This window comes from Chelon labrosus, assembly GCF_963514085.1.
Source record: "Chelon labrosus genome assembly, chromosome: 19".
In the NCBI taxonomy this organism is placed as follows: Eukaryota; Metazoa; Chordata; class Actinopteri; order Mugiliformes; family Mugilidae; genus Chelon; species Chelon labrosus.
Window position 1 is genome coordinate 4,494,806 of NC_140352.1, and position 15,471 is coordinate 4,510,276.

At 46.3% G+C, this 15,471-nt stretch overlaps 1 protein-coding gene across 1 annotated transcript in view; it reads right to left on the reverse strand.

Moving 5' to 3' along the window:
- The window catches only part of plce1 (phospholipase C, epsilon 1), a 72,681-nt gene that overhangs the window by 40,569 nt on the left and 16,641 nt on the right, over positions 1-15,471 (reverse strand). Inside the window, exons 6-7 of the mRNA XM_084567644.1 lie at positions 1,944-2,131; positions 1,510-1,652 (exon numbers count right to left, since the gene is read on the reverse strand). Of these exons, the coding sequence (XP_084423770.1) occupies positions 1,510-1,652; positions 1,944-2,131 (331 nt within the window). The remainder of the gene's footprint in view (positions 1-1,509; positions 1,653-1,943; positions 2,132-15,471) is intronic.

Consider the following 15,471-nt stretch of genomic DNA (forward strand, 5'->3'; position numbering starts at 1 on the left):
GTGTGTGTGTGTATCTAATCCCAGTCCTGCCAAGACTTCTGAGCTGCTATGTGTACGCGTGTCTGGCTCAGTTCTGCTTCCTGTAACACCCGCTGGAACAGAACACGGAGTCACGGTGAAGATATGCGCTGCGTGTGCAGGTTTGCGGACGTTTTTTCTCAAAGCCTTTGAGAAAAAAAATCAAAGCTTTGTCACTGACGGGACTGATGGCAAGTCTCAGAGAAGAAAAGGAAAAAAGAAATGATGTTTTTGTGTGTCTGTGAGGGGCGTCTCGGTGTGTGCACGAGCCCGCCAGAGACAGCCTGTCCCCTGGCTCGCTGCCAGTGGAAATTAATGTCAGGATCGGCTTACATTTAAGTCATACGCAACATCATTGTAGGGAAGGTGGAGAGACAGTTACCAGCTTGAACAACTGACCAGCAAGCTGACTGGCTGACTGATGAAGTCATGAGGGGAGACGGTGAGAGGTGGGGGGGGGGTTTAGTTTATTCTTTTGGTCTAGCTCAGGAAATGTGTTTTACAGTTTGTAATGTCTTTCTCGTAGCTAACCGCTGCTCTGAATAGAGTACAACCAAAAGAAGGAATATAACGTATAACACCTACATACACCGATCAGCCACAACATTAAAACCACTGACAAGAGAAGTGAATAACACTGACCGTCTTGAGACAAACCAATCTTCTGTTGGGAAGTTTTTGGATCTAAGACCTAGACCAGACCCCCCACCCTCCTAGACATGTAGCACCCGCCTAGACCAGACCAGGCCAGACACCCCCATCCCATAGCAAAGACACTCCTTGATGGCAGCAGCCATCCCCAGCAGGATGCAGCCTGACACAGACACACACACAAAAACACTTTAGGAACAAGAAGAACAGCACAAGGTGATGACCTGGCCTCCAAATTCACTAGATCCCAAACTGATTAAGTATCTGTGGGATGATCCACAGACGCCCCTACCACTAATAACATTATGTAGCCAGACACCACAGGACACCCTCAGAAGGCCCATGTCCATTCTCTGATGAGTCACAACTGTTTGGGAGACCTACGCAGTATTAGGGAGGTGGTCATAATGTTATGTCTGATCGGCATCGCATTATCCCTCCTCAGCTTTACAGAGGAGCAGCGAAAGCACGTTTCAAGTGCATATAGCCTCTTTTCAGACATAATCTGTTTGCGTGTGCGAGCTTTGTTGTTGACCCCATCATTTTCTAAATCGCGCGAGGAGGGAGAAAAAGGGGAAAGAGAAATAAAAGAGCAGGGAAACAAGGAAAGGGCAACCACTGGGATCAACTACAGACCCCAAACGACCCAGATCCCGCAGCGAATAAGGAACCATGTGGGAACGGAGCAGAGAAGAAGAGAAAGAGTCGACCAGTAGACCACAGGGGAGTGGTGAGAACCCCAGAAGACCCCGCTTCACTTGTAATCCAATATATGCACCTCTGGTCACTACCTTATGAGCAGATATAACACACTAAGCCACGCTACGATATCACACCCACCTTTAAGCACAGCGTGGCTGTTGGGGCACTGGGGCAAGGGGTACGGTAGTGCAGAGCGGGCACCGAGAGCGGCCGTGGCCTCCAGTAGCGCTCCGGTCAGCAGTGAACACACCGACGTCCTCTGGCCACAAGCGCGATAAAACCTACAAATGAAGTTTATCTGTGATTCTAATCCCAGTATCTGTCTAAATGTCTGCATTTTTTTTATTTATTTTTTTTTTTTTAACAAATGGCATTCACAATGTCAAAGGTTTAACTGACGGCGGCAACTGTTCCCATGCTTCGCATTTTTAAAAACAAAGCATGTGAATTCATTACAAATGGATCAGAGCTTTTTGGATTTGCCAACATGCAAGCCCAATATCATAGCTTTGTTTAAGCAACAGTCCAACATTATCCGAAATTGCTTGCGAATAGAAGAAAATCTGTCAAACCTGGACGGACGAGACGGATGACAACTCTGGGGATGGAGCCAGGGATTCCGATCAGGTCTGGCTGGGCTGGCGCCGACAGCATGTAACGGCCAGGAGGACTCGGCGAGGCAGACGCATCCAGACAGCAGGAGCTTTTTGGCGGGATGGATCAGGTTGAGCTCCTCTCTGTCCTGCACATGGCTGTTAATCTGTTGAAGGAGGCATTTATGAAGAGGTCACTCACTGGGAACCACAAGAGAAGGCGACCACGAGAAGTGAATAACATTTAAACCATCTTGTGACAGTTCAATGTTCTGCTGGGAAGCTTCTGGACCTGACATTCATTGGTGTGGATGTTACTTAGACATGTAGCACCCATCTAGACCAGACCAGGCACCCCCACCCCATAGCAATGACACTGAGCGAGCGAGTTAACATCCTGGACGACAAACCAGAGGGCAAGAACTCTGCTGACAAAGAGGAGCGACCTGTTGATGAAATACCCAAGAGGATGAAGAAGACCGAGAGCACCATGCAGAGCAAAGGAAAGGTATGGACCTGAAACCTTATTCCTGCAGAAAACTAGAAGAACACACCGCAGAAAAACTGGAAGAACCCTTGTCATAGCTAACAGATATGGATGTACACTGATTGACCATCTTGTGACAATTCAGTGTTCTTGGGAAATCTGGACCTGGCATTCATTGGTGTGGATGTTACTTAGACATGTAGCACCCACCTAGACCAGACCAGGTACCCCCACCCCATAGCAATGACACTCCTTGATGACAGCAGCCATCCCCAGCAGGAACGGTTAAGGAACATCTCAAAAAACATGAAGAACAGCACAAGGTGTTGACCTGACCTTCAAATTCACTACATCCCAAACTGATCAAGTATCTGTGGGATGATCCACAGAGACCCCTCCCCTCAAAGCCCCCTGTCCCACTAACAACATTCTGTTGCCAGACACCCCAGGACACCCTCAGAAGGCCCATGTCCATTCTCTGATGGGTCACAATGACCACCTTCCTAATATTGTGCTGGTCTCCAACTGTTTTGGAGACAATATTAAAAAGGTGGTCATAATGTTATGCCTGATTGATGTATACAATGCTTACTTGCCTTTACTAACTTTAAAGTCTCCTCATGTAAATGTAGAATAAATAATAAAAGACACGTGCGCTGTTAATGACCCAGGTCAAGCTTTTGCTGCTCTGCTGCTCATTGAATAAACTCAAACACTGTCCAGTGGAAGAGCCCAGTATCTGGGTTAGAAGTGAATTTTCTAGATAAGAAAATAATCTGAGAAGCTGCTAGTGAAGTATGTTTCATCTCAGACTTTATTTTTTTCATGACGTTGTTGAACGTTTGAGCTTTTTGCGATAGGCTTGTTGCTGGAATGCAGCTCATTACAGTCTCAAATCATTTTAACTTGTTACTGAGAAAGACGGGGGCGTGTTCTCACATATAAATACATATGTATATTCTTTTTTGTGCGTGTGTGTTAACCTTCTATCTTCATGCTTCTTGCTCTAACTCTCTCTCTCTTTCTAATCGTGCTGGCTGGCATGTCTCCTTTCTCTGGGGATAGCCCAGATCTGACAACAGCGAGGCCTACACCCCATGCAGGAAACCCATCCCACAGAGACTACGAGTTGGCCATGCACTGTGCATTTTTGTGTGTGTGTGTTATGTCAAGGCATTTCCAGTCACACATATATATATTATGAATAATCGGGGTATAATATAGCTTTCACCCATCTTTTTCCTGGCACCACGGTTACTGATCATTTCACTCGAGTAGCATTTCCTCATTAAACTTGTATCGTGCTCATTCCCCCCACTCCTGTCACCCGGTATTGATTTGGTCCCAAATCTGCATTATCCATCCCCGCTGAAGGCGTAAGTGCCCACTTACAGCGCCACAAAACGCCGCCTTAATGGCCTTTCTCTGAAATTTGTGCCAGCGGGGCCCGTCCACAGGTTCACTCCAGGACAAAGAACAGACTGATGGTTTTTGGCTAGGTGTTTCCTTTTATGCGAGATGGATTTTGTTCCGGGAAGAGCCTGAACCGAAAGAGTAGGAGGCGTTTTCTTAAAGGTCAAAATGTTCACTCGGTCTAAGCTTGTCCGTGATTTCCCTTCTTTCTCCCCCCCCCCCCTTTTTTTTATCTACCACCTCCCTCCGTCTTTTCTCCATCTCCCTGTTATTCACCTTTTCCTGTTTAAATCTGTCTGGATCTGGATCGGAGAATGACCACGGCGGACCTCCGATTCAAATGATGGATATTGGTCTGAAATGTGAAGCAGCGCCAGATGAATTTCAGTTGTTCTGTCGATGCATACCTCAGGGTTAATAACTTATATAACTATTTACTTCACCTGTCACTGGTCATAATGTTGTGGCTGATTGGTGTACAATGCACCTACTTTCCTACCCGCTCTTTCTCAATTGTAACAAACAAACCAAAGTTCTTCTGCAACCCCGATGAAAACCTGTGTGACAGTGCTCGTATATGTAAATCTGAGCTGGACTCCGAAGGACACCGGAGGGAAAACGGCGCCGGTTTGGATCGACACAGAGCAGCTGTCTTCACCCACAAACAAACAACCTCCAGGCCGGAGGCATGCAGAGAAAATAAGACTACCAAGAGTCCACCCTCAGCTCTCATGAAGGTAGGGAATTAAAATAAAGGCCCAAAGGAATGAGGAGGTGAGTGAATGTGTGAGGGAGTGAGCTCTCAAACTTGAAAGGGAACTGTTCATCTTTTAGTCCTCTGTAATGAAGGCAGGACAGAAACTTCCAGTATATCTTGCTTCATGTTCTTCTTCGTACAGTTACACTATCACTCATCCTGCTATTCAGGCAATTATTATAACTGCAGCAATATGTGACAGCTGCCACTAATGCGCTCTATCTCACGTTACACTGTGTGTGTACAGGAAACACTAATGGCTTAAGCCTGGTGTACGGAAATGGTCGCTACAAGAGGCAGCTGCGGTATCTCAACTCAAATAAATACAAATAAAAATATCAGTGATTAAGGCAATTAACCTCAAATAATAAAGGTTTACAGCAGGGGTGACAAACATACGGCCCGTGGGTCCAATATGGTCCCGTGGGATGAATTTGCAAAAGCAAATGCTATTCCAAATTTGTCTAATAGGCGGTTTAGGCTTCTGCGTTAAGTTGGCGGCGTAGCTGCGGCGACAGTGCAGATCCTGACGTACACCTCCCCAAACATGTAACTACGCTTCACGGTCTTCGCAGACCACAAGCTGTGATTGGTCCGCTTGGTAGTCGCGTGTATCCGCTTTACTATTTCCGGCTGCTTCTCCATCTCTGCAATTTTCAAATTGATTGTTTTGAATCAGTAAAGATGGAAGACATTGAGGAGGAAGGTTAACTGAGGAGGTTCTGAGATACAAACACTCGTCTTTGGTCGCCATTGTTGAAAGTGAACCAGGAAGTAGAAACAAATATTAACCCGACTGGCAAAAAAGACACAGCGCTGACAAGTGTTTGGGTGGAGTTGTTACAGAGCAAGACAGACTGACGAGCACACAAGTACAAATGGCTCGCATCGGCGTAGGCTACGTACGTAGGTTACGGCGTCCATGTCCCACAGTACCTTAAATGAGCCTGAAGGGTTGTTGTTACTGGTCCGACCCCCTTGAGATCAAATTGGGCTGTACGTGGCCCCCAAACTAAAATGAATTTGACGCCCATGTTTTACAGCGTTTGTAATTAATCCCAAAACTCTAGCAATATGACATCTTCAGTGTGACTTTCTAGTGTCCGTCCCATGAATATGTTTGTTGGAGGCTTGCTGAGTGTCTTCCTCAAGGACATAGCTCGAGCATGTGACGCTTACACCGTGGTTTCTTCGGCTACAAGAGCACTGGGCACATTCATAAATTTAAACATAATAAAGAGACTCCAGACATATAGGCTGTGACTTACAATCAGTCCACGTCACCTACAGTTATGAACGACTTTGCCATTAAGTCCCATTAGTTGGGTAATTTCTTTGCCTGGCAACAGCCATTCTGGGAAAGGATTACCACGGGGGGGCACGGCGGGGCACCACGCAGACCACTGAACTTTGAGCTGGAATGCACGCACACATATAGAGACGCATGCTTACATGTGCACGCAGGAAGGCAGACATGCAAACGCATTGTGACTCATACCCGTGCCGTTATGTATATCATACCAGACGCATGCGGTATGTGTGAGCGCGCAGGAAACCGGAGAACCTGACGCTGTCTCCCTGAAATCCAACCACCCAGATCCTGAAATCACTCCTTTGATGTCCCACACCAACCGCACACATGCTTGCATATTCCCACAATGACACCCACCCCCACCCCACCCCACCCCACCCCCCAATGCTGCTGCTCAATGACATACAAACACACTTAAACACACTCCTGCAATTGATCCTGTATTTTTAAATATCGTTCCACGATACTATCTAGATGAGCTGACGGTGACTTCCTGTCCCACTATTTCCATGTGTACCGATCATGGCATGCATACAGGCATAACATTATGACCACCTTCCTAATATTGGATACTTGATCAGTTTGGGATCTAGTGAATTTGGAGGCCAGGTCAACACCTTGTGCTGTTCTTCATGTTGTTTTTTAGTTCTTCCTAAAGTGTTTTTGTGTGTGTGTCTGTGTCAGGCTGCATCCTGCTGGGGATGGCTGCTGCCATCAAGGAGTGTCATTGCTATGGGGTGGGGGTGCCTGGTCTGGTCTAGGTGGGTGCTACATGTCTAAGTAACATCCACACCAATGAATGCCAGGTCCAGAAGTTTCCCAGCAGAACACTGAACTGTCACAAGATGGTTTAAATGTTATTCACTTCTCCTGTTGGTGGTCTTAATGTTTTGGCTGATCGGTGTACACACACACGCGAGGCCACACAGTTTAATCTCCTTATTACATCATGTAATTAAACACACACTCAAGTGCTCACATGGGATTAGACGAATCACTGCAACAGTACCCTGCCCCGCAAATGCACTCTCCCACGAAGCTGACGTTCAAGGAATAGAAATGTATCGTTCCGGCTTAAATCTACTTTTAGAAGCATCATGGAGGGTCGAGGTTAGCTGAGGTTAGCTGAGGTTAGCGGGGGGGGGGGGGGTATTCTGTTATTCTGGTCTGTGGGCTCAGAGCTGAGGTCACTGCAGACATGTCAGTCTGAACTTTTACTTTTGCTTAGACATTTTCCAATTGTCTTGTCAAAGACGAATGTGTTTTGGTTTGACAACAAAAGTTTGTGTAAAAATATGCCACGTTTCGTGAATTAAATCATGTTTAATGAGGCCATAAAAAGCCTCGTCTTTCCAGTTCCAAAAATGTCTTTCCAATTCATAATGCAATAGCGAAGTCAGGCAGCCAAATATGAAAGGTTTCCAAGGAAGATTAGTGACATGAAACACGCTGGACAAAGTGGGAATATATAAATGTTATTACTGATAAAGCACTGTTCGTTTTATTTGAAAGAATTCCAACTACAAACAATTTTAATGCTGCAACTTGAGTAATCAGTCAAAAAGGATCTTTAGCAAACGGGAACTCAATAAAACTCTTTCCACCACTTCATTCCTGAAATGCTGCAAATCTCTGGAAGATTTACGTATGAGAAAGAAAGCCCCGTATTCCTAAAATCCGTCATACCAGTCGGACTGAGTGTTTGCTTTACTGCAGGGAAACTGGAGCCGACAAAGACGTCCGAGGGAAATGGAGAAAACGTGCGCCCTGCCCACCCAACGCGACGAGCACGTTTAAATCAACCGGACTTGGTCTATTTGAAAACCCTGCGAGGAGCCAGGTATGTTCAGCAGCTCTGGTATCTCAGCGCACGGACGCTTTAACCCCACCCATCCCGGAGAGTGTAAACCAAATCAAAAGACATAAACCAAGCACACCCCAAACATGCCAAACAGGCATCCCTCCACTGTGGGATAAGGTGCTTCAGATGTGTTTTCTAACTCCGCAATCGCTGATGTCGACTTGCATGCATGCACGCGTCACGCGGCTCTTTATCCCAGCGACTCCTTCCTAACCCTGGCTCGCATCACCGAGAAACAGACTCTGCGCCGTGCTGTTCTGTTATAGCGTTTTCTGCCGCTGCCGTCTCCACAAGGTAATGTTTGCTTTCCTGCACCCTGAGCCTGGACAGTCTCACTGCTGCCTGAGTGCTGCGTTCAAATGGGAGTGCAAAAAAACAGATAGTTGTACTGTACTGTTTGCCTCCCTGGGCAAATCACAGCTTTAGTCTTTTGAGGTGAGGAGAAATAAAAGCAAACGGATGTCAAAATGGGTCTATCTTCAAATGTCAATGCGCTGTTAAATACAGCTACAGCTTTTTTGTGTGGCTGCAGACAAATAAGTTCATTTAATTCACCTGTCCACGTTCTGGTTCATCAGATGTTAGTTAAAGCACCGGAAGCTGGAACCGAGCAGCTCCCGTTGGAGTCGGGAGTAACAGATGTTCAACAACAGTTACTGAAATAATAAGACATCAGAGCAGACGGTGCAGATGAGGCAGAAGGAGGGTGGATTTTCTGTCCTCGTCAAGCCACTGAGAGACGTGGATGAGGATATGCATTTAGGAAAAATCGCGATGGTTGCGGCCTGCGTTGCTGCAACCGGGTAGTTAAATTTCTGGGGAGGTGCATGGCAGGCCAGCCTGAAGGGTATGGAGCTTTGATGCACCAGCATAGATCCAAGCAGACGCATACATCTAGTCCTAAAGAGGAGCCACTATTTGATTTTTAAAACAGGATGTGCGTGCACGTGCGCCGTATGGTACTTTTTTATCCGAGTGTATATTGGATGTGTGTAGGTGGTCCGCATCCATGCACGACTTCGAGTCTGCTAGCCCTGCCTTTTGAAGAGTCAGTGTTTAGACTGGAGAAGCCCGGTGTCTGAGTATCTGCTTCAAATAAGACAGAAGACTCTATACCGTGGGTTATGTAAACACAGCAACGGTTCAGAAAGTCTCCCTCTCAGAACGTCTTAATCCGAGAGAAAATTAGGCGACCGAGTGAAAAATTTGAAGTAAAGCAGAGGGGATTGGCGCAGATTGGTTGGTGGAAATATACTCACACACGTTGAAGAATCTAAGAGAAATTAGAGGCTAACCTGAACCGTTGTCGTGCAGGAGCTGATAATAACTCAAAAGTTGAACGCACACAGTCTAATATCTTGGGGCGTAACTCCATGAAACACCGTCTCTCTGAGAGACTCGACATCGTCAACCACATTAAAAAGATGGAACTGGAGACAAGAGGTCTTTGTAGCGCAGCAACATCCGCTCAGTGGACACGGAGGAAATGACTGAAGGCAAACAATAGAGATACTACGCAGAGAGTCCTGAGCTGAACTGACAAAGTTTGACAATTGAAAAACAGGCTTTAGTTTTTACATAAAACAGCAACAGGGTTAGTTGTTTCTACAGATGAAGCCCCTTCTTCTTCTTCTTCTTCTTCTTCTTCTTCTCCCTGACTCACATCTTATTGTGGCTCATTTCTATGGGTTAGACTCATGCACCGTAAATGTAATGATGTTGTAAGCGTGCAGGAATTTGGGAACCCCCAAGAAAAAAAGACCCTGGAATTCCCAGTTGTTCTACTGAACTATTTTCACTCAGTGGTTTGTTACATAAAAAAATGGCCTAAATTAATACTAATAAGGAAAAGTATTTGTTAGAAGAAAACTAGATTATTATAATTAGGAGAGTGTCCGTAAAGGCCCGTGAGACATGAAGCCGACAATCGTCTGTTTGGCGTTTTGCATCTTTATCTAGGAGAGGCTCTGCAGAACAATTTGTCGATCTTCCGAGATTTGTAGCTTCCCAGCTAATGCTACAACAATCAGGCACAACATTATGACCACCTCGTAATATTGTGTAGGATCATCCCACAGACACTTTGGGATCTAGTGAATTTGGAGGCCAGGTCAACACCTTGTTGGGGATGTTGGGGATCCCCTCACTGGATGGGATGCTGTCATCAAGGAGTGTCATTGCTATGGGGTGGGGGTGTCTGGTCTGGTCTAGGTGGGTGCTACACGTCTAAGAAACATCCACACCAATGAATGCCAGGTCCAGAAGTTTCCCAGTAGAACACTGAATTGTCACAAGGTGGTCAATGTTATTTACTTCTCCTGTCAGTGGTCATAATGTTATGGCTGATCGGCGTGGTTTTTATATCCAAAAGCGCTCAAGAAAGGCAACTGAACTTGTTGGTCCAGTTGCCTTTCTTGAGCGTTTTTGGATATACCATGACTTGAGAACTGAGAGCCTTCACAGGCTAGCTCTTCTCGTTTCGTCTTTTAAATGAGTATCGCCGTCTACTGCCACATGCTGCTATGAAAAGTTATTTCTTTTGAAGCAGGGGAAGAAACGTCATGTGCCAGCTGCATGAGGCCCTGGCCGTAATCCTTTCTGTGAGTTTAATTGCAAATTCTTGGTCCAAACACACACGACGTGAGGCGACGTCTCGGTCAGCCTTCATCGCCGGTAGTTTCTTTGACGTCGCTTTGGCGTGTCCTCAAATGACTCCTTTAAAATCTACATTTCTAAGCAGTCGTTAAAGTGTACAACACCACTCAGCGCTGGCTCAGAGCCTCAGTTACATAATCGGGTTTAAATCTCACATGCAGAATCTGAAAACCTTGCTGTAAACGTGCAGTGGTAGCAAATAAAAAGCTCGCCTGTCGACCAGCTACTGGTTTTAGGCCCATATTCAGTCACAGGAAATCACAACAGATTAATCACAATGAAAGACAGAGGTAAGCAAGGTTGGAATGATAATAAGAAAAAAAAATACTTTAAAAGAGATCAGCAAGGTCGAAACAGGAAGAGAGGTTCAACTGAACGCAGAAGAGGAGATGAAGCTGAAGGATGACGACAAGGACGGTGCAGCAGGAAAGACAAAAGGTGAGGAGAGAAAAACACAGGGGAGCGCAACAGAGGAAATGGAGAGGGAGGCCAAGGGGTGACTTGAATCATAATCCCCTGTTGAATTTCACAAGGAGCCGTTTCACCAAAGACCCAGGAGTTGGGCCCACCTCCCGAGCACAGCCTCACACCTCTAACAAGCTCACGGCGTTATCGTGTGGAGGGCAAAACTCGAATTCAACTCAAACTGAAACCCCACGACACGGCGAACGTGCTCCGTTTCAGATAAGCAGCGTGGCGAAAACAAAAAAATAAAACAGATTTGCAGATTATCGGCTTTGCGGGCCGCATGCGCCGGACATCGACCCCTTCGCTCGGAGCCGGGAGAGGGAAAAATAACGAGCAAACGGAGGAGAAAGTGCAACGTAGAACATATTAACAGGAAAGGACTAAATTAATAATCTAATTTGCGGAGAGTAAATAGGGAGTCGAATGGGAACAAATGGCTCCATTTGTAGGTCACCAAGAGAGTAGAAAACATGCATCACACACCAGCTTTGAGGAAATCTAATTGGGTCTCCTTATAAAGTGAAGGCAATTTAGTCAAACTCTCGTACATCTAATAGTTCTGGTCCAATCATCCACATTGCAGAGCAACATCTACTCACGGCGAGTTGCATTCACGGCGCCACTTATTGAATTAAATGCATGCACAATGAGAAAGGTGACTTGTGGGAGCGTCCTGCAAGGCAGCTATCTGGAAGGCCGCTGAGTATTCTCTGCAGCTATTTGTACAGCGGACTAAGTATAGGCAGTCCAGGCAGCACATGCAGAAATCAAAGAGAACAAACAGGGAGGTCATGCACGCAGGAACGCTAAGGCACAAGAAGGCTCCGGCGAAGCTTTGCTAAAAAAAGCTGCAGCTCCTGCTATGAGCATGGTTTTATTACCGATTAGATGAGACGGGAAGTGGAAGTAGAAGCATCTTGCTAGGTGTGTGCTATACCAGCAAGTCCAAATTACAATATCTGTCGTAGGGTAGATAGAAAGGGGGGTTAGGGGTTAGGTCGAGGCTTAGGGTTAGGGTTAGGGTTAGGTTTGGGGACAAGGAAGTAACCTTACTCCTGAAGAGAAAGTTACTTATGCACAGGCACAGGTTGTATCTTAGAGCAGGGTTGTTGAATTAGCTCCTTTGTCGAGGGTTAGGGTTAGGATCAAGAAATTGTCTCGATGGCTCACCCTGTGTTCTCTGATAAGGGTTAGGTCTTAGGGTTAGGGCTTAGGGTTAGAGGCAATCACTTAGTTTGCCTCTTCTGATGATGCGCCCCACTTTATAGTAAAAAAAAGACATATCCAGCTTATACATGGAGAAGCCAGAGGATAGCAGATAGCGGTGGACGTGTGACAGAAAGGAAACCTGACAGAGGAGCTGGAGAGCGAGTCAGAAAAGAGCCGGGTCATCGCGAGGGCCCACGACAACCTGGAACCCATTAACCCGGAGCACCCAGTGGGACCCCCTCGACAGCGCCACACTCCCCACTTACAGTTCTCATGATGTCATCCCAAAAGCGAGCCACTACTCTCTCTCTTCTCTCGCCCTCTCTCCGACATAACAGCGCACGGCTCTGGTGAGACAGCCGGAGATAAGCCTGATGAATGCGTTTCACTTTTGAAAGTTCCAGACGTAAATTAGCGCCGGTGCCGCACGGAGAGGAACGCGCTTTGGAAGGCGTCGAAGCAGTCAAATGTTTTCGGAGGCAACAGAACGAGACGTAGAAGTTTTATCGCCTCCACAAGTGAATCGATCTATATTGGATATCTGTGCTACTGAAATTTAAATCTGAAACACGTCGGTTAAAGTTTATTTCCTTGATCAAAAGGCGCCTTTCTGCACAGCTGAGTACCTTCAAAGTTTCCGTTTAGCTCGACAAACTGCTCCGTAACACTCGTCAGATGGCGGTGTAAATCTTAAAGTACAGTTACCCTCAGGTCACGAGACTTGATGAATGAGAAGATGCTTGAAGCCCAAAGATTTTTTCCCTAAGTGCAGCGAGAACTCGTAGTAAACAGTTTACTTACTGTAGCGCTGAACGGGCTGATGTATTGAAGAGAAAGGAAGAAAAACCACCAAGCTCCAATCCCTCTTAGTCTGTGTACACTTACAGGAGTGAGAGAGAGGAGGCTTGAGCGAAAGAGTGTAAGACAGAGAGAGAGAGAGAGAGAGAGAGAGAGAGAGAGAGAGAGAGAGAGAGAGAGGAGAGGCAGAGTGACGGAGGAAGAGAGGGAGGCTGAGAGGTCACAGCAACAGTAAAGCATAAGAGAACGAAAACGACAGAGGAGAAGAAAAATGAGAAGTAAAAAAACCGGGGGGAAGACAAAGATCTCTGCCTGACTAAGAAAGAGGGTACCCCCTTATTAGGCTATGAGGCAACGAGGCCAACGCAACCCGGCAGCGAGAGGGGAGATTTTATCAGGGAGCACACTCCAAACACACAAAGGCAGAGGAGAAGCTGGTACACGAGGTCTCAATCGATGCTTCTCTCAGAGCCCGTCAGATGCGAAAACGGTGTCAAATAAGGCCGGCGTGACGCTGAAGTGATCCTGAAAACCGTACGACACAAACGACCAACGAGCCGATCACAAATAAGAGGAGCTCAGTTTAGTAAAAAGACTAAATTATGCTTTGTATCATCTAATCTCAAGATAAGTTCTGTTTGAGAGAATCAAACCACGACACAGCCTCCCGATCAGGCACAACATTATGACCACCTTCCTAATAGTGTGGAGGTCTCCAAAACAGTTGTGACTCATCAGAGAATGGACATGAGCCTTCTGAGGGTGTCCTGTGGTGTCCGGCAACAAGAATATTGTTAGTGGGGGCCTTTGAGGGTAGGATCATCTGTGGATCATCTCACAGATACTTGATCAGTTTGGGATCTTGTGAATTTGGAGGCCAGGTCAACACCTTGTGCTGTTCTTCATGTTCCTTGTTAGTTGTTCCTAAAGTGTTTTTGTGGCTGCATCCTGCTGGGGATGGCTGCTGCCATCAAGGAGTGTCATTGCTATGGGGTGGGGGTGCCTGGTCTGGTCTAGGTGGGTGCTACATGTCTAAGTAACATCCACACCAATGAATGCCAGGTCCAGAAGTTTCCCAGCAGAACATTGAACTGTCACAAGATGGTTTAAATGTTATTTACTTCTCCTGTCAGTGGTCATAATGTTGTGGCTGATCGGTGTAAGATGAAATTCCACTTCCTACAATTTTATTTAAAAAAATTTTATGCATGTTACATGTGATATTATGTAAGCTGGTGTGCTGAGTGAAGCTTTATTGTCAAATAATTTCTTTCTGACTGACACCCAAAGTCGTTGCACTAAAACAGACAGCCCATCCTCACACTGCAGACGCTGAAACAATTAAATGACCGTTGACCGACTAAGCGACCTGTTCAAATTAAAGGCTGGGACACTGAAATCACTGAAATCATGACCACTTCCGAACAAAAACCGTCCCCTCCTGGGCAAAAAGCCATGTCCCCACTGAGCCCGAACCACCTTTACTACTTTGTAATGGCTAAACAATATCCATGTTCCCGCTCGGCTATTGAGGTGACACCGCGGAGCCATTAAACCAATAGAGACTGAGGTACAGCCACTTGATCCCTGCCATTAGCTTTGCCCCGGTGAGCGTTTCTACGGCAACCCCTAATTAAAGACCCGCGTTGCTGCCTTTCTTGCCGAGGCCGGCTCGCTCCGCGGGTGCCCACGGGCTTTGCAGTTTATTGCAAACAAACTCCGTGTTGCCGTTGTGCACGTCAACGCCCCTGTCTGCTGACACATCAGCAGCGAAGACTTACAATTTTCCACGTGCAGGAAATGCTAGCCACTTGTGATGCCAGAAGCAAGATCCAAGCGTGTTGGGGTGCATCTGGCCCTGACCTCTGACCTTTACATGTAGAGTTTAAGTACAAGAAGCAGCTTGAGTAATCTAGAATTAGTAACAGATATCGATCTGCAAGAAGAATCAGGCCTGTCCTCACCTGTGGACAGTGTCGGGTCTAAATGAATACAGTGCGTCCTGGTGGATCTGCCTAATCAAGTGGAAAAAAATAAATAAACGTGACATGAAAGCGGTGTTCAGAACAAAGCCAACAGCTGGCCTGCCCTCCGTCTTTGCTTTGCATTTCTTTGATCAATACGCCGCTAATGACACCGGCCTCCTGAGCCAGTAATGAGAGGAGAGGGGTGGGGGGTGGGGGTGAGGTGGGGTCACATTCATGTATTACGCTACATTTATCACGTTAATTGACTTTTTGAAGACACAAAGTCGCCGATCAATATGAATTAAGGCGATCATATGACAGACCGCGGTTTAACATGTCTGCAGCCGTGACTGCAAGCAGACAACCGCTGAACAGACGCCGGGCTGCCACTGCTGACCTTCCCTTAACAACTGTGAGCGCTTATTACAAAGTAAAGGTTTGTACTGCCACATTAGAAACAGCAATAGCAACTGTTTATTTAAAATAGAATGCTGCCCCCTGGTGGATTTGAACAGAAACTACTGACTTTACTTTCACTTAGTGGACAGTTTTTCTCTGTTTTTATCTGTTGATCAGACAA